This window comes from Micromesistius poutassou (genome assembly GCF_964030765.1).
Source record: "Micromesistius poutassou genome assembly, chromosome: 5".
Lineage (NCBI taxonomy): Eukaryota > Metazoa > Chordata > Actinopteri > Gadiformes > Gadidae > Micromesistius > Micromesistius poutassou.
In genome coordinates this window covers 22495778-22514067 of record NC_140275.1, presented here as the reverse complement: position 1 = coordinate 22514067, position 18290 = coordinate 22495778, and the positions used below count along the sequence as shown (strand labels likewise).

Genomic DNA, 18290 nt, shown 5'->3' with positions numbered 1-18290 from the left:
CTGACAGGCTGACATATCCAACACACGGTGTCATCTCCATGTCTGGGGAGGGGGGTGTGTGTGTGTGTGTGTGTGTGTGTGTCCGTGCGTGCTTGTGTGTGTGTGAGGAGTGTGGTAGATGTGTGTGTGTTCTTGAGAACAGCGGGTCTTGTCCGAGCCAGCTTCCTTATTATTGCCAAGGGCAACGGTGGGAGCCAACCCCATTGGCTGCCAGCCGACCCGACCTTGACCCCCAGGGTCTTAGGGGTTGTGTGTGTGTGTTTGTGTGTTTGTGTGTTTGTGCGTGCGTGTGTCCTTGTGTGTGTGTGTGTGTGTGTGTTTGTTTGTGTGTGCGTTCTTAAGAACAGCAGGTCCTTCCCCAGTCAGTTTCTTCTTCGTTGCCAAGGGCAACCGCAGTAGCCAAACACATTGGCTGCCAACTGCCCTAACCTTGAACCCCAGGGTGTGTACACGTGTGTGTGTGTGTGTGTGTTCAGTTGATCCCAACATATGTGACTGACTAGTGACACATGTGAATGGACGTGTGTGTGAGTGTGAGTGTGTGAGTGTCTTTGTCTCCTGTTGTGGTGCGTTAGGGGGTTTTAACACTTTGGATGCTGGAGTCTGTCCATCCTAATGTCCTCCTGTTCTCCTCTCTTTCCTCCTCCGTCTTCCTCCTTTCTCAATTCCTTTTCAAACATTGGTCTTCCTTTAGATGTTTCCTTTCTCTTCCTAGCAACCAGTCACAAACTACACAGCCAATGGCAAACCACACAGTTCATCTTCCTCTCATACTAGATAGTGAGTTGTGAAAAGCAAGAGAGCAGGAATAAAGAAAGGACCAACAGAAGCCCCCTCAGTGTATAGCCCCGCCCTCCCTCAGTCTCAACACCATTGACACAATTACACTGTGGCTTTTCTTTTTACTTGTAGTACGTACTGCAGCTACCCTTACAAAGTACGTGCTGTTGCAGACAGTGTGCATGCAATGAGGACATACTCATTGAGGTGATGTCCTTGATCAGCACACCTGAAGTGCCTCCCATCGCCTCTCGCGGACTCGTCGATGTGACGAATCTTCTGCTGCGGATCAGAGGATTGTGGGGCAGAACAGCTCAAAGCACGCCAGCGTGCACACTGCGAGACCCGACGGGTGTTGTCCAATATCCTGGTGTTTCGGGTAGGGGTGTAATGATACACAAAAGTCACGATTCGGTACGTACCTCGGTCTTTAAGTCAGGGTTCGGTATGTTTTTCGTGGGGGGGGTTTTGTCGTTTTTTCGGTACTGGGAAGTTTCCCTGATTGGTCGGAAAATGAGCCAAACCCGTAGACTTCTGCATCAGATCTCAAAACCTTCCAAACTAATGTTTTCACGGCAAACGTGGTGTAAATCAGCCCTAACCCTATCAACTCAATCCGTGGAAACAAAGTCATTACTGTTAAGTGAACGGCTGTCAGTCTTTGGCGGAAAACACCTCGACAGACGCAGATACGGTGTGGATTTAAAAGGTTATTCCACATCCGACACAAACTAGCCCCCTCGCCCGATGTAAGGACATATATGCAGATCATCCGCATATCTTCAAAGGCCCACCACGCCCCAGGCGTAACTGTGAACCAGAAACCTCTAGAATAAAACGGAATGCGGGGTCGTAAAATGAGGCTAGGTGTTCTCTGAAAACACAGGTTCTCTGCCTTACACTGAGCAGCAGTCTGTCCACTGCTTCTGCCGTCGTTCTGAGGCCCAGCAGCACAAGAACATTCTGATGTTACTGTATGGCTAGCGTCAGGCTACCCAGCATTTGCATATGTCGAAGTACGGTCCAAGGACAGACGCTGGCAGCGCTACCACGCTCCTGTCATGGAGCATATTTGTTAGCAGACGACTGAATCAATGCTCTGATTTGTGGTCCACCGGTAAGCTTCCTAACACGAATTTAACACTGGAGGAACTCGATTTTTGGAGAATATTAATATCTGCTCCTTCTAACACTGATAAACTGCCCATTACGCTGCCAAAACAACGGTGGTTTCTCCCTGAAGGCTGAGCGTGTAGCGCTGCTCCTTCAGGAGACTTTACTCAAGATATGAAGTGTAGAATGTATACCATTAATACGTTATGAAGGCCGGAATTCTGCCTTCATTATGTGCGTATCATTGTTTTAAATTGTGAGCCGACAGCTCAATCAAACACTGGGTTTGTTATTGTCTGTGGAGCGGTTTGGTCCTGTTGTGTGAGGAGAGGTTTCACTGGAGGACCGTGGTGGTGGACACTGCGTCTGGTGTTGTGTGAGGAGAGGTTTCTCTTCACATTTTACATCATTTAAAACAATTACAACCAAAGTGCTGGATGCACTGAGTCATACTGCAGAAGGTTTTATTTATAAACTCTGTGATGGTAGTACCATATCTTCATTAGATGATATGCTTTACGAGCATTCAGTAGTACAGGTTTCTAAAATTGTGTTATTAAATAATTGCCTTTTTTAAGTGATGTAGGGGTTGCATTCGGTTGTATTTATAGATTGGAAGTGTTTCCCTGATGCATTGCGTAACGTCGTCCACCTGGGAGTTATTCTGTAGTCACCTGACACGTCTGTCCCCCACCCATCACTGTGTGTGTGTGTGTGTGTGTGTGTGTGTGTGTGTGTGTGTGTGTGTGTGTGTGTGTGTGTGTGTGTGTGTGTGTGTGTGTGTGTGTGTGTGTGTGTGTGTGTGTGTGTGTGTGTGTGTGTGTGTTGCATAGGTGGGTATTCACATGTAATCTCATTGGGGAATTTTGTGAGTTTAAACCGTGAGACAAGATATTTCCTATTACTCTTGGGAGCAAATTAAAGCCTAATAAAAAGCCTAGTGTGGACACACACACACACACACACACACACACACACACACACACACCGTGCTAACCCGGCGTCTCTCCCCCAGGCGGTACAGACATCGTGTCGTGTTTCATGGGTCAGAACCCCAGCGTCCCGGTGTACCGCGGCGAGATCCAGTCCAGGAACCTGGGCATGGCAGTGGAGGCCTGGAGCTCTGAAGGTAGGGTGTGTGTACGTGTGTGTGTGTGTGTGTGTGTGTGTGTGTGTGTGTGTGTGTGTGTGTGTGTGTGTGTGTGTGTGTGTGTGTGTGTGTGTGTGTGTGTGTGTGTGTGTGTGTGTGTGTGTGTGTGTGTGTACACGTGTGTGTGTGTACACGTGTGTGTGTGTGTGTGTGTGTGTGTGTCTGTACGTGTGTGTGTGTGTATCTATGTGTTTGTGTGTGTGTGTGTGTGTATGCGTGTGTGTGAAGTACGCACTTGGCCCAAATCCACATTAAGAAGGCGTTCTGCAGAGGAAGGGCACTGGAGACTGCAGGTGTAGCCACAGTCTGTTGTTCAGTACAAAGACTGTAGAACTAACGTAGTCTGTGTGTGTGTGTGTGTGTGTGTGTGTGTGTGCAGGTAAGCCGGTGTGGGGGGCGAGTGGGGAGCTGGTGTGTCTGAAGCCCCTCCCCTGCCAGCCCACACACTTCTGGAACGACGACAGCGGAGCCAAATACCACAAAGCCTACTTCTCTACGTACCCAGGTACACACACACACACACACACACACACACACACACACACACACACACACACACACACACACACACACACAGAATATGTTAGTTCTAAACATGCTCACACGCACACATACGGTTTGATGCTCACACCTTGACCTGTACGGTGTGTGTGTGTGTGTGTGTGTGTGTGTGTCCAGGTGTGTGGGCCCATGGGGACTACTGCCAGATCAACCCCAAGACCGGAGGCCTGGTGATGCTGGGCAGAAGGTCAGCTGATACGTAGTGTAAAGGGGTGATTATGGTTATACCACCAGGTGTGAGCGGGATTAGCTGTTACAAGCCGTTTGGAAATCTGCCTTTTCCTGTTTTTCAGTGACATCACAAGTGAGTGTCTACCTAGATGTATGATGGCTAGACCAGCAACATTGGCTACAGTCCAGTAGACTGATCTAGTCAGCATTCAGTCAGCCCTAATGTCACCCATCTGACAGAGTAAACCTTAATGACTCCAACCACTGTGGAGATGCTGCTGTCCCTGATGTCTGTGTGGTTTATTGTTCTTAATTCTGTTTAAATATGTTATTCTCGTAACAAAGTTCTCTGATTCATTTGTTAAAATCATAATTAATCATTTATCATCAATTAATAATTTCTAAAAGGATACTAAGCAAAAAAATGCAAGGCAGCAACATTAAACTGGGACTGGGAGCAGTCAGGGAGGATGGTCACCGCCGACGCACGTCCACCGCTGGAGCCACTAGGTCGCGGGGTCCAGCAGGTCGCGGGGTCAAATCGCAGTGAATCTGCTCGGCTTATGTGTGATTTGACGCCCCCTGTAGGTAAAGTTGTGCCTAGCGCCTAGCTGAGCACTTATTGTAATTGTCAAAAAACTTGATTTCCTTGGGGACATGTCCTCTTTCCTCAGGGCAACTTTCCAGTTGCTGGCACCTTCTGAAGCCTGACTTGGAATTGGTAGAATAATGTTTGCCAATTCCAAGATTTAGTTTTCCAGATAACTCACCAATTTTCCATCCAAATTATTTTGGAATTGTGCAATCAGACACTAATATAGACAATGTGTTTTGAATGTGCTGTCAATTGCACCTGTGGATATTTAAAAGAAGACTTAAAATAAAAAGAACTGCAAATCTGTCACTGTACTAAATAGTCAATCCAGGCGACATTCTGGGTCTCAGTTTACTTGGAGCGCTAGTGACTGCGCCCCCTATGGGCGAGGTGGCACCAGAATCTCTTGAGACCTGCTCTTCCAGATAGAGTACAAACTGGATACATGAAAACCATTGACATACGGGCGCACCAAAATAAAAACAACACCTAAAACCTCGACAAGGTTTACTCTGTGAACACCTAATAATAAAGGTTTTTGCATTGGGCTGTTTCAGAACGTGACAAACGAATGTCATCCCCTGGAACCGATATGATCAGAACAACCAATCGCAGTAAGCCGCTCCTCCAGTGGCTTCAGTTTGATTGAAGGGCTTGATCTCACTTTTTTCTACTTTTAACTTCTCCATCTTCAGTACAATTCCCCTCGCAGTATGTTTCCCCACATGTTTGTGTCCCTGCTTTGCATCGGGACCATGCAGCCTATTGCAGGTCCTTGGGTCATCCCTTTTCAACTAAACCTCCACTCTGAACGTGTTCCTTCCCATGTCCGTCTCCTAGCGACGGGACCCTGAACCCCAACGGAGTGCGCTTTGGGAGCTCAGAGATCTACAACATCGGTGAGCCTGCACGGTCCAAACCCTTATCATTCTAAACTCATTATGGTGTTTTTTATTTCTTCTTATACACTCATTCAACAGACTTGTCTTCCACAGTGTTTAGTCTTCAGGTCCTAGGGAGTGATTCATTGATAGCTTTAGTCCACACTGAGGGGGCTGTGTAGGGCCACCTCTCTTGGTTAAACACACTATTGCTTGCATGACCTGTGATTGGCTGATAGGGCGACCTGGTCATCTGCTCATTCAGTGTTGGTGCATCGGACCTGTGCCCTGAAAGGGGCGTTTACAGTGGAGTCGGCCCTGGTTCTCCCCTAACACTAATGCCAACGTAGCCTGGCTATTGCCAGACCAAGCTCAATCGTAGATTGCACGTTGGTCTGGGGAAACTGCTGTCATTTTCTTCAGCACAAGAGGCGTGATCAATGGGCGGAGTTAAATTGACTCTGTATGCAATTGGCTGCTTGCCGTCGCTTTCCTGTCGTCATTGTCTTAAACCAGCCAATAGCGCGTAGGGGGAAAACCCAGCTTGGTGATTGGCTCCCGCAAAAACGTATCGAAACTAGAAAGAAATGTATTGCTCTTCTCCAGACCCTTCTGCAGGGAGAACTCAAATCGCTGGCAGAATGGGCGGGGCTACCCAGTCTAATGCCAACCGTCTTAAGACCCTTTCACGCACGCAGTCTTTCCCTGCAATTTTCCGGAACAATTCCGGCATGGGGTCATGTGTGAATGGGAACAGGGATAAGATAATCCAGGGATAGATCATCCAGGGATGGATACAGTGGCACCGCAAACCTGCCTGCTCACGACCGAGTCACATCGACGGCTGTGTTAGAGCAGGGCCACTGCTGGGAGAGGCACATGACGGGTTACAGCCGTCTGAAGAGAGACACTGTCACACTGTCACGAGCAAACCAAGGGCAAGACTCCGCCAATGGCGTATTTTAATCTGCGACTGTCTCTCTTAACACGGCAATGCCTTTCAGGTGATTTGATAGCGATATCAATACAGCTTATTTTATGAGTATCGTCTGGACACTCACTGACTGATTCTGAAATAAAGGCACTAGAGACTTTTTTCGGCGTTTGGATTCTGTGCCATCACCGGGTGGCCTATCCCAGCATTACTGTGCCCTGTGTGAAAGGGCAGGAGACGGAAATGTTCCCCAACGTAGCTGCATGGGGGGAATAGTTAAAATCTGCTGTATTGCTGGAAAGGTTACCCCAGTTATTAACTGGTAACCATAAGTGACAGACCATAGGTAACATCCTAGGGAAGGAAGAGACATATCTGTAAGTGTGCACATTAGCGTGCTATTAGGGCTGGTTAGTTCCTCCACGAGGCTCCTACCCCCACTGCCATTGGCTGATGCCCACTTGGAAGCTAGCCCAGGTCAGGGCCTCAATATCCTGTGTGTGTGTGTGTGTAGTGTGTGTGTGTGTGTGTGTGTGTGTGTGTGTGTGTTCAATGAGGGAGTCAGTGGGGGATGGTGGTACATCTGTCATTTGGCAGATGTACCACCATACGTAGCCCCCCCCCCCCCCCCCTCCTTCCTACCCCCCACACACACACTCACCCCCGGATGTGTCGGAACCTGCTGAGAGGGGGGCGTGGCTTCTCCTGCTACCATGGTGACCTCACCCGATGAGACGGATGAACCGTACTGTACCCATCTTTAGACCGGACCAAGATGCGCTCTGAAGGCTCCCCCCACCACTCCGTTGAAGGGGTCTGGCTCCTCCCAACGGGGCTGGTGGAGCAACTGTAAACTTTAGGACACACAGGGTGTAGATCAGCCTCCTGCAGAGCGTGGTCATTGTTGCTACTCGGACATCATCCATTGATGGAACGTGTGATTAACTCCCAAGATCTCTTGGAGGCCATTGTTCAACTGAAAATCGAAATGCATTTTGATTTTTTTTGATAGCACCTCCCCCATGTTCAAAAACGGCGGCGCTTTTGTGCAAAATGGTGTGGCAGGGCTGAGGGGGTGAGAACCGTATTGGGAAACCACTTTAATATTTGTTGTATGTCCCCCGTTCTCTCTTTCTCTCTCTCTCTCTCCCTCTCTCCCTCTCTCTCTCTCCCTCTCTCTCTCTCTCTCTCTCTCTCCCTCTCTCCCTCTCTCCCTCTCCCTCTCCATCTCTCTCCCTCTCCCTCTCCATCTCTCTCCCTCTCTCCCTCTCCCTCTCTCTCTCTCTCTCTCTCTCTCTCCATCTCTCTCTCTCCATCTCTCTCTCTCTCTCTCCCTCTCTCCCTCTCTCTCTCTCTCCATCTCTCTCTCTCTCTCCATCTCTCTCTCTCTCTCTCTCCATCTCTCTCCCTCTCCCTCTCCTCTCTCCCTCTCTCTCTCTCCCTCTCTCCCTCTCTCTCTCTCTCTCCATCTCTCTCCCTCTCCCTCTCCATCTCTCTCTCTCTCTCCCTCTCCCTCTCCCTCTCCATCTCTCTCCCTCTCTCCCTCTCTCTCTCCCTCCCTCCCTCTCTCCCCCCCTCCCTCAGTGGAGGCCTTTGAGGAGGTGTGTGACAGCCTGTGCGTCCCCCAGTACAACGCCGATGGGGAGGAGCGTGTCATCCTGTTCCTGAAGATGGCCCCTGGCGAGGCCTTCTGCCCGGCCCTCCAGCAGCGCATCAGGGGCCACATCCGGAGGGCCCTGTCGGCTCGCCACGTCCCCGCCCTGCTCCTGGAGACCAGGGACATACCGGTAGGGTTAGCCTCTGGTTAGGGTTAGGGTTAGGGTTAGCCTCTGGTTAGGGTTAGGGTTAGCCTCTGGTTAGGGTTAGGGTTAGGGTTAGCCTCTGGTTAGGGTTAGGGTTAGCCTCTGGTTAGGGTTAGGGCTCTAGGGTTAGGGTTAGGGTTAGGGTTAGGGTTAGCCTCTGGTTAGGGTTAGGGTTAGGGTTAGGGTTAGCCTCTGGTTAGGGTTAGGGTTAGGGTTAGCCTCTGGTGGTATCAGGAGCTCTCTGAAGGGCCCGTGTGGCTGGGGCCCCGCCCGCCGTCCACATTTAAAGGTCCCATGACACGCCACCAGGTGTGGTGTGATTGGCCGTTACAAGCTATTTTGGAAATCTGCCCCTTATGACATCACAGGTGGGCGTGTCCGCCTAGATGTGTGACGGATGGATGGTAGACTGATCTATCCAGCACACCACTAGGTGGACACGCCCACCTGCGATGCCATAAGGGGCAGATTTCCAAAACGGCTTGTATCACACCACACCTGGTGGCATGTCATGGGACCTTTAAGAAAGGCTTTCGATTGGTCCACTCCGGGGACATGCTGTTTGTTTGTTTGTTTGGGGCGGGGCTTTATTGGCCAGGCTTTACCTGGGGGGGGGGAGGGTGTGGCCAGAACGTTTGATTGACATGACCTGGTAATCAAAAACATACATACATATTTACATCTTATCCTACTTTTTTTATTCATGTTGCGACTTTATTTAGAAATTTGAACACTCTAAAGCAAAACGATGTCACTATGATTACATCACTATTCATGAGGAACAGGTTGTTTTAGGTTTCCTTTAATACATCAGGGATCAGTTGCTTTAATAAGCTGTCTGGCTGGATTTGGCTGGCGATTACTTCTGCTTTTCTGCTTCATGTCTTGGGTTAGTTGTGATATCACTTTGTGATATCGTAATTGCTTGATTTAACTTTTTATCCTGTAGCCATCTAAAGTAAACAAAGCCCTTCCATTCATTTGTAGCAAAAAGCAAATTTCCTTTTGTAGTGTTTCCTCATAAAAGAATCGTTGTATTGTGTGATGAAGACTGGATTGTGGTCTGGCTCCCAGGGTAGCCTTAACTGAAGGACAGACCGCTCTTCCTGTGCTCCTTCTCAGGGGCTCTTCCTTGATGATAAGGTTGAGCTTCTCCTAGTCTTTTACAGTGTATGGGGGAGTGGTATGAGCCGGCCTGTGAACCCTTCATGGCCCTGACTGTGACTCAGGGCTTTACTTATGCCCCTTTTCCACCGACAGTTCCAGCTCAACTCACCACAACTTAGCGTGGCACGACTTGGTTTGGTTCCCGGCACATCGCGTACCTCTTCAACATGGGCGGCTCGTCATAGAACGCATGCGCGAAACTGTGACATATACGCGACCACGCGATAAATAAACAGACAGGGCTACGCACAGGAGCACCTCTGTCACGGTCCACGGCGTGTTCTTGCGCCCTGATCCTGCCATGTTCAATAATCAATCACTATTGTTGACTGAATCAATCACTATTGTTGAATGATGAGTGATTCATTATTAATCATCATTATTCGTCCAGTGGCGTTACTCTCTGGCCAATCTGTGGTCAGCAGCCTTTTTACGTCACACAAAAGTATCAGATCAGCGCTCTTGGAACCTCGGAGATGAGACTAAAAAAGTACCAGGTTCCAGATTTTGGTGATCGAAACGCAAAAAAAGGCAGGCCGAGTTGAGCTGGTACTGTCGGTGGAAAAGGGGCAAAACGGAGTAGAGAGCAGCGTCCTGACGGTGTTCCTCCATCTCCACAGTACACCCTGAGTGGGAAGAAGGTGGAGGTGGCGGTAAAGCAGGTCCTGGCCGGCCGCGAGGTCACCCAGAGGGGGGCCTTCTCCAACCCCGACTCCCTGGACCTCTTCAAGAACATTCCAGAGCTGCAGAACTACTGAAGGAGGAGGAGGCACCGGTCCAGAGCGGACCCTGCACCCCCGGACCACAGACGCAGACGGGAACCGGGGACTGGGGTTTTAATTCCAAAGGGAATCATTTTTTATTTCTACACTGGGAGAAACTTTTATTTGTTGACTGGATCTACTGAGGCATACCCAACAACAACAACAAAATGATACATATTTTTATGTGATATGTTTGAAATAATAATGCATTCAATGTGTGGATCAGGTGGAGAGTTTTATGTTACTTCGGTAACATAAAACTTTTTATGTTTTATGTTACTACGGTCTACAGCTCGCTGGCTAACCGTGCTTGTGATCAACACGAAGAAAAGTTAATGGATATCTATTGAGCTTCTATTGTGTAAACCATACAAACCAGTGGGCTCTGTGCCCCCCCCCTCCCCCTTTGTAATGGGACCAACAACAACTTGGTGTGTAAGGTATACACACATGTCTGGAAGCCGTCGGTAAGCCTGAGCTCCCGCTGGTAATGCCACGTTGTGGTGAGTTAGTTTTCATTTAGTCATTGTAGATTGTGCTACTAGTTATTCTATCTCACTAACTACTTCTGGTTTCTCCAAAACTGAACATTGTTCTCGTTAGTTTTAAGTGCATCATGGTCTTGGTACTCAATTTAGATGTAGATCCATACATGTGTATATATATGAACTTTAACCGGAAGGTTGCTAGTTCAACCCCCGGCTCCTCCTAGTGGAGTGTCGAGGTGTCCCTGAGCGAGACGCCTCACCCTGACTGCTCCTGACGAGCTGGCTGTCGCCCTGTGTGGCTGACTCCGCCGTCGGTGTGTGAATGTTTGTATGAATGGTCGCCTTGGACAAAAGCTTCTGCTGAATGCCCTGAATATAAATATAATACCTAAATCCTGATGCTGCTTCTGTGTGAATATTATGCCAACCCTTAGGAGGGAACAATTTGAATGGTAACACAAAATACGTGGGACCACTGATTGAAAGGGAAGAACCGAACACGTGATTTAGATTCCAGTGTGTCATGTAAACATCTTGTTTTGTTTGCCTAGCCTGTGTTTCGGTCCAGTATTCACTTTAAATGTTCTGATCTTATTGTTGTTGAGGATACATAGACTGTATGGCCAGTAACGTAGCTTATCTGTCATTTGTCGGCTGCTGGTGATACAAAGCTGAGTGTTCTTGCAGCATATGATTAATATGCTTTACATTCGGATATTTTCTGGATATCAAAGGGCGCCGGCTCCCTTTGCTGTTCTCTACCGTAGCTTTCATTTACCACAGCGAGCATGTCCGCAGTCGGGAAGCCTTCTGACATCACTTTGTAGCTTCGTTGTTGAGCTTCATAGAAAAACATGAAATAATCACGAGCTGAATTGTGAAGAATCTGAAGTTATGTTTTATTATTTTCTATAAAGGGCTCCGCAGCCATTCTTCATCTCAGAAATCAAACGTTACGGGCTGTCAATTGTCAGGGTTGTCAATTGTCAGTTCCACGTTCTTCTGGTCACATTGTTTTTGTACGGGCTCAGCCAGTACAATAGAAGCGTGGGGGGCCGCTGGCAGCGAGGACAAGACGGCGGCGGAGGAGGAGGAGGGGAGCGAGAAGCCACTCACTCTGACGGACGTGACCGCTTTATAAATGCACTCGTCAGTGGGAGAACTTCCTGTAACCTTTCTGAAGTGTGAACGCTCGCTGCTGACGCTCAGCCAATCTCCGTCACTCGCCGTTCAGGGCGACGTAAATAGTCCAAAAAAACATCCCAACATTTCCTCCCAAAGTTTTAAAATCAGATCTATTTATTTTTTCTAACCTTCAGTCCACCCAACGCTTCTGATGCCAGTTTAGACGGAAAAAAAAAAACTTTTCCAAAAGGAGAAAAACAACCACTTTTTGACACCCTGTCAGATGGTACACTGACAGATGGAGAGGGAGATATGGAGAGAGAAGGTGGGGATTGAGTAGGAGAGATGTAGATACAGAGCGAGGAAACGGTTAGTCTTTGAAGACTTCCATCTTGATGTATTAATCTTAAAGAGATCACCGCGCGACACTGTAAAGCCTATAGGCTTAAATCAAGCTGTGTAGAACCAAAGTGTTCTCCGCTGGTTTGAGGAACCCTCTGTCCAGTGTACCACACAATGTCTCTCCCTCTGTCACTGTGTATAATGTTTGGTTGGGTCTGGTTGTTCTTCATCTTCTCTGGTTGCTCCCCCCCCCCTATAACGCACAGCCCAGGTGAGCTACTGCTGGCCGCTCTGCCCCAACACATTAAAGAGATTGATTGTGTGTATATAGATATTGGGCCCAGAGGAGACTTAAAGCCTTTGTTAAGATGCTGGTTTCAACATGGATGTCCTGCCGTTTCTGGTAGTGTTCAATCGTGACATGAAAGGGGGCTGGAAGCCGAGTGATGTAATCCCTGGAAAAATTCTAAATGGATTCTCCATTTAGTGTGATGAAAGGAGGTGACTCACACCACCGCGGGAGAGAGAGAGAGTTTTTTGTTTATCCTGCAGAGCTTCTAGAGTTATTTTTTCGTCAGGGCGGTTGATGGAACAAATAGGAACACTTTCCGTTTCAAACATTTAGTTTCAGTCAGAAACTTTTTATTTGTGAATTTTGTATTTGTATGGAAGCTCAACTCATAACAGAACGTTCCTTTCCCTGGGCTCAGTCACATGGGGAGGTTGTGTTCAGATGTTTGTGGCTGTACCTCAAACGTGTTCTGTGTGCTTATCCTGCAGTAGTAGCATACTGCCTCAGAGAGACACACCATTCTGTCCAATATTTCGTTCAATTATGAAATAAAAGTGAGTGTAACAAGCCATCCGCTTTGTGTTTCCGCTCTGTAACCGTGGTGACATTACCCACCGAGTGAGGGCCCCGCACTCGCTCTTCATCATCTGCATTCAAGACGCATTCAAGGGCCACTTCTTGGCACCGACCAGCCCCATGCAAACCCCCCTCTTCTCCACCGCAGTGTTGGAAGCAAAGCTCTGAAATCCTTCTGTGGGCAAATGAATAAATCCCATTTATTTCCCGTGTTCATTCGCTCGTGTTATGGCGACAGACACATGATTGACGCAAAAAATATTAAATATAATCCAAGGGAAGGGGATTTCTCGGTGTAGGCTCTGTGCTCGCTTCCAGTGGCTGAAGTGGAGTCGAGCAGATGGGCAAATTGCCCTGATGTATATTCTACTACACGCCGCTACTTGCTGCTAAACCGCCCAGGAATTATATTATCCTCAGAGACGTTTGAAATGCCACTGATGCTATACCCTATTAGGTACGACCACTGGAAGAGTCAGCGCGCCTGAAGCCCATAAGAGAGGAGAGGGGTAGGGAGTTTCATCCATTTCGTTTATTGTATCTATATTAATTTATCGAGGGTGACACAAGGGTGTAAGTCCTGAGACGGTGGGAATCTGTTTTACTCCTTTAAAACCGCCGTGATTCTACACCTGGAAGCGAACCAATACAATTCCATTTTTGTTACTGCTGCTATTAAACACTGTACAAGGGAATACACGCTCACGATGAGGACCAGATGGTTCTGGACGTGTGGCAGATGATATAAAAAACGGCTTGGCGGCCATCTTGGTCATTTGTTCGAGCTCCGCCCTCGTACGTTGGCGGTCTGGCGGACGCTACGTACCATATTTCATGTTGATGGGTGAAATATTCTTAGAAGGGCTCCGGTTTACAAACGTCATAACCCATAGCAATCCATTGTACTGCAATCATTCATATCTTCACCACATTTGGTACACATCTTCCACAGGGGAACATGTACATCTTTAATGTGACTTTTGGTTAAAGGGGCCCTGTTTGACCTGTGACCTATGATTAGTCATTACAGGCTGATTCCAATCGGCCCGCCCCATGCCTTAGTGACATCACATGTGGGAGTGTCTGCTTAGAGAAGTCTACCAGTGGCTACAGTCCACTGGGAAGGCTGGTAGACTGATCTATACAGCATACATCTGGCTGACCTCCCACTTGGGATGTGACTAATGGCGCGTTTCCACCAGTGGGTGTGGCTCGGTTAGGTATAAATAGGTGTGGCACGGATTGCGTTTCCACCGCCGTGATTAGCCATACTTAGCTCTCAGTACTCCTCCGTTGGGGTACCAAGCGGTCTGAAATGGTACCAACAGGTTTGAGCTACACACACCGTCCGTTGATTGGTCGACAGAATCATCACTTCCGTGCTACAGGGGGATAATAACAAACAAACACAGTACCCGCGAGGTATTTCTGGACAACGGCGAAAGCCTTTTTTATTTAAGAAAATGCAGCGCAAAGGTTTGCCGTCCTTCTTGTCTTCATCCTACATTGTTGCTCTTTGTTTATTGTGTCACGTTCCTCTTTTTCATTGGATTCATTAGCAGGCTACACTGTGTCGGGCTGCTATGAGGTACAAGACTGCATGGATCGAAAGAGCGCTTTTTGTAGTCCATTTTTGGAAAAATTGTAGTTTCACACTTATGTCAGCAATACTCGCCACCGCGCAATGACGGTTAGGAAAAGTGGAGTCTAATTAATTTTAAACAGTGCTGTCTTTTCCTATGTTCGAAAGGAAGCACCTTTTCATCTGGCCTTGACCCGATGACTTTTTCCACAAAGGTTAAGGAAAGGTGGCATAAAGGTTAGGAGATTTGACTTTCCGAATTGGGCCCAGCTTTTAACTTCCCCACCCTGCGTCCTTTGTCTCGAGGAGCCCAGTAAAAGTCAAGCAAACGGTAACGACGACATCGCTTTCCTGAAAACTTAAGAAAATTAATATCGGAAACGCCCGGAGCGAATGTGCTAAAAAGCCGAAACACGGCCACACACACTCTCTCCTCACTGAAGAGAGCGTCTGCAATCGAAGAAAGCACTCAGAAAAATACATGGGACCCTAAGGTAAGGTTTTTATTATTATATTATAAATATTTAAAATGTTAATACTGTTGTTATGCTAATCGCATGTTTTAAGCCAAATCTATGATTCATGAGGTATGATTCATATTCAAGAAGTATTAAGTCATTCTCTTTGTTTCACTGTTGGGTTTTTTTGGTTGAATATGCTGTACTGCTAAACCTTCACGCAGATCTGGTTGGTCTTTCATCAGTGGCCTTGATCTCAACATTCAAGAAACAGTTTTGAGGTGTTCAGCTGTTCTAATCCAAAGGAGACTGCAGAAGGCCCCTCTGAGTCTCAGAAGTATTTAATTATTATTATTAGTTAATTATTACAACTTTTCTGAAGACTCAAACCATTCTGAAGATTCTGAATTGTATAGTTAAACAATGTGGGTCAGTCCCATCATTTGTAGTGTGATATCCAGCCCTGAAATGAAAAACTGAAAACAGGCATGGGCGATCATCATTTCATCCACTCTCTGCTGAGTGGTCTTTCCAACCACACTCTTCTTGTTGATTTGTCTTTCCTACCACTCTCTCCTCGTTGATTGGTCTTTCAGGAGATTGTACAGCAATTTCTGTGTTCTTTGTATTTGGAATTGCACAGCGGATGTGCTACTGTTTCTGCTTCGTCGCAGACATCTCGGAATCACTTTACCGTGCCGCGCAAAGTACTGCTGCTAAGTGTCCTGGATCATTTCACCGACCAGGAAGTGCTTTTGAGGACAACCAGCCACGTTGCTACTGGCTCAAATCAAATGGGCTGGGTTTCCTGGGTAACCAGCCTTTACAGCGAGAAGCCACAGCTTACAGATTTAAATTTCCCACCGTATGTAATATTCCCACAGGAACACCTCATGCGTGCATGGGCAAGTAAAAGTCTGATTGGTGCAAAAGGTCCCTTTTATGGACAATGTAGCCTTGAAGAAGTGGAGTCCCCCCCCCTTGACCTATTTTAGCTGTTTCACCCAGATCTTGCTGGCTGTTTGCGATGTCCAATGCATGTTATCTGTTTCTGTTCTGAATGATTGATGAATGATGATGATTCTGAATGGTGCTTTTTAAAAAGGTTTAAGTAGATTTGAATCACGGGACGTGATATTTGTATGCATTACAATATGCATATGGAGCCATAACGTTATCCCCTCTGGGGTGCCACTAACCTGGGTGAGGAGATTATAACAGGAGGGTCACTGTGGTTCGATTCCCTTTCTAAAAAGCTTCTTCTTCCAATGGGTTTCCACCTGTGTTGTTCTTGGGGCTGCCCGTATCGCTGCACACAGCCCAGCCAAGGAAGAAGGTCATTACAATCACAATGGTACTGTGGGAACTTCTTGTCCATTAGCTTTTATTTGACCCTTTTCTTTTTTTTCTTAACATAATTTATTCCAGATATAAACACGTAGGCCTAAATAGATTCATGTTTGCATTATCTGGAATAGGTGTTCAGTTGCTCTGTGGCCCTGCCCTGACACCTGGGAATCTTTGAAGCGATTTAAAGATAGAAGACGTGCTTTCAAGTTTAGAGCGGCATCAGACTGGAATAATTAGACTAATTCATTCAGATCTATGACTGCGTTTCAAGACTGCAAGACTTCTTTGCTTGTTCACCTTAAATCTACTTGTTTTCATTGTATATACTTTCACTTCTAGTTTATAACTCTGTACTTTGACATGTTACTTGGTCTTCTTGACCCAGGATACAGCTGGAAGAGCAGGACGTCCCTGAGTCCCCTGGTCTCCACAGCAGGTTGTAGGGCCTAAGCCGTCGTGCTTGAGTCAAACCCTTTGTTGAGTGTGTGTGGTTGATGGCTGCTTTAAGCAGCCATCAACCACACACACTCAACACACCTGTTTGATCCTTCGTACCTGCACCAGTCGTGTCCGCTGTAAGACGCTGGTGAGTGGTAGGGTCAGCTGTAGGAGGTGGCCGGTCATATCCTGTGTCCTGGCCTCCAGCCCTGACATGAGTGTGGTATTTGGATTGATTTGGATTGATTTGGATGATCCTCTGCACTGCAGAGCGTTAAAGCGTGCTGATTGTGAATGACGGTGGAGCGTCTGCTTCCTGTGTGCACCATCTTCAGAAGCTTAATTATTTGTGATTTGATGACGCCTGCCAAGGCGTCCTCAAATCAGGGTGGTGAACTGGCCTTGCCGATGGCCTCGCTTAATCCATGCCTGTCAGTGGGTTTGAAATATACTTTTGTGTCAGGAAATGAAAGAGCCTTTTGTTGAAAAGGGTGGTTCAAAAAGCCTATATTGTGGATGAATGGTGTTTTGAACTTTAATGTTGGGGCTGCTGTGTGTATGAATGATCCCAGGCTGCAAGAGAAGACGGTAAGCCCGGGGAAGGAGGGGACGTTTGTGGAGAGCTGTGTACTCATACTCAGCCATAGAAGAAGATCTACTTTATTTATCCCTGTGGCGAAATTCAGGCTCTGCATTTCACAGATCTTATGCTCGGAGCAGGACGCTGCCACACAGGGTAGCGTCGAACCAGCACCCGGGAACCAGCTCCAGCTACAGAGCCCCTGTCTCGTTCAAGGGCAGTGTTGAATGTTCTGAGGTGTGGAGGAAACAAGGAGCACGCTGGGGAAACCCACGTAGACACAGGGAGAGCAGGAACACTGAACACAGAGAGACCAGAGTCAGAGGCATCCGTACCGGCCGAGCGGCACACTCTGTGCCCATGGCTGGGCCATGGGCTTGGGAGGGGTTGTTTACCACATAAACCAAACCACTGCACCTCACGCTAGTCTCCATCAGGTTGTCTTTGGGGTCTGGTGGTGGAGGAGGGTGAAGGCTGTCCAGATGTTTGTCGACAGTCCATCTTAATGGAGAATATATGGGAATTTCATAGCGTCTGTTCCATTTCTAATGTGTCCATAAAGCTCCAGGTGACCCTGGTGTCACTGCGGGGGATTTAGTAAAGTGGGTTAAGAAAAGGTATAGGGCTACAGAGATGGTGAGAGAAGACGGCTTTACAAGTGGTCGGAAATAATAATCTTGTGCTGTGTCTGGACTTAAACATTCATTTAAGACGGTCTGCATACATGGGTTGTTGGAAGGTTGTGCGTAAGCCTTCATGTGTTTTGTTATAGGGTAATTCTGGTCGTCAATGTTATTTATGTATTGTGTACTTTAATGAGAGAGTGTGAGTGTTTTGATGAATGTAAATGTGTGTGTTTCATTTGTTAAATTATGCAAATTGGTTTGTATTAGTGCTTGCCTATTTATTGTTTTATATTTTCTTTTCTTTCCATTGTAATAAGCATGTCTTATGGCGTCATGAGAGATTTGAGGAACTTCCAAAACATGTGCGGTCCTCCTAAACCAAAACAGGTCCAAGCCGGTTTCCCAAAATGAGTTGGACTTTTAACAATAAAAAGAAAAACATTTTCAAATCGTCTTCAAAAAAAGACAGAAAATTCAGAGGCCACGACATAATGGTTGTCAAGTTTTACCTCGGC

At 47.3% G+C, this 18290-nt stretch overlaps 1 protein-coding gene across 1 annotated transcript in view; it reads left to right on the top strand.

Moving 5' to 3' along the window:
* The window catches only part of aacs (acetoacetyl-CoA synthetase), a 32325-nt gene extending 21520 nt beyond the window's left edge, over positions 1-10805 (top strand). The window contains exons 13-18 of the mRNA XM_084468782.1: positions 2909-3022; positions 3423-3548; positions 3722-3791; positions 5211-5269; positions 7770-7972; positions 9775-10805. Coding sequence (XP_084324908.1) covers positions 2909-3022; positions 3423-3548; positions 3722-3791; positions 5211-5269; positions 7770-7972; positions 9775-9912 — 710 coding nt within the window. The 3' untranslated portion in view covers positions 9913-10805. The remainder of the gene's footprint in view (positions 1-2908; positions 3023-3422; positions 3549-3721; positions 3792-5210; positions 5270-7769; positions 7973-9774) is intronic.
* Positions 10806-18290: the final 7485 nt, after the last annotated feature.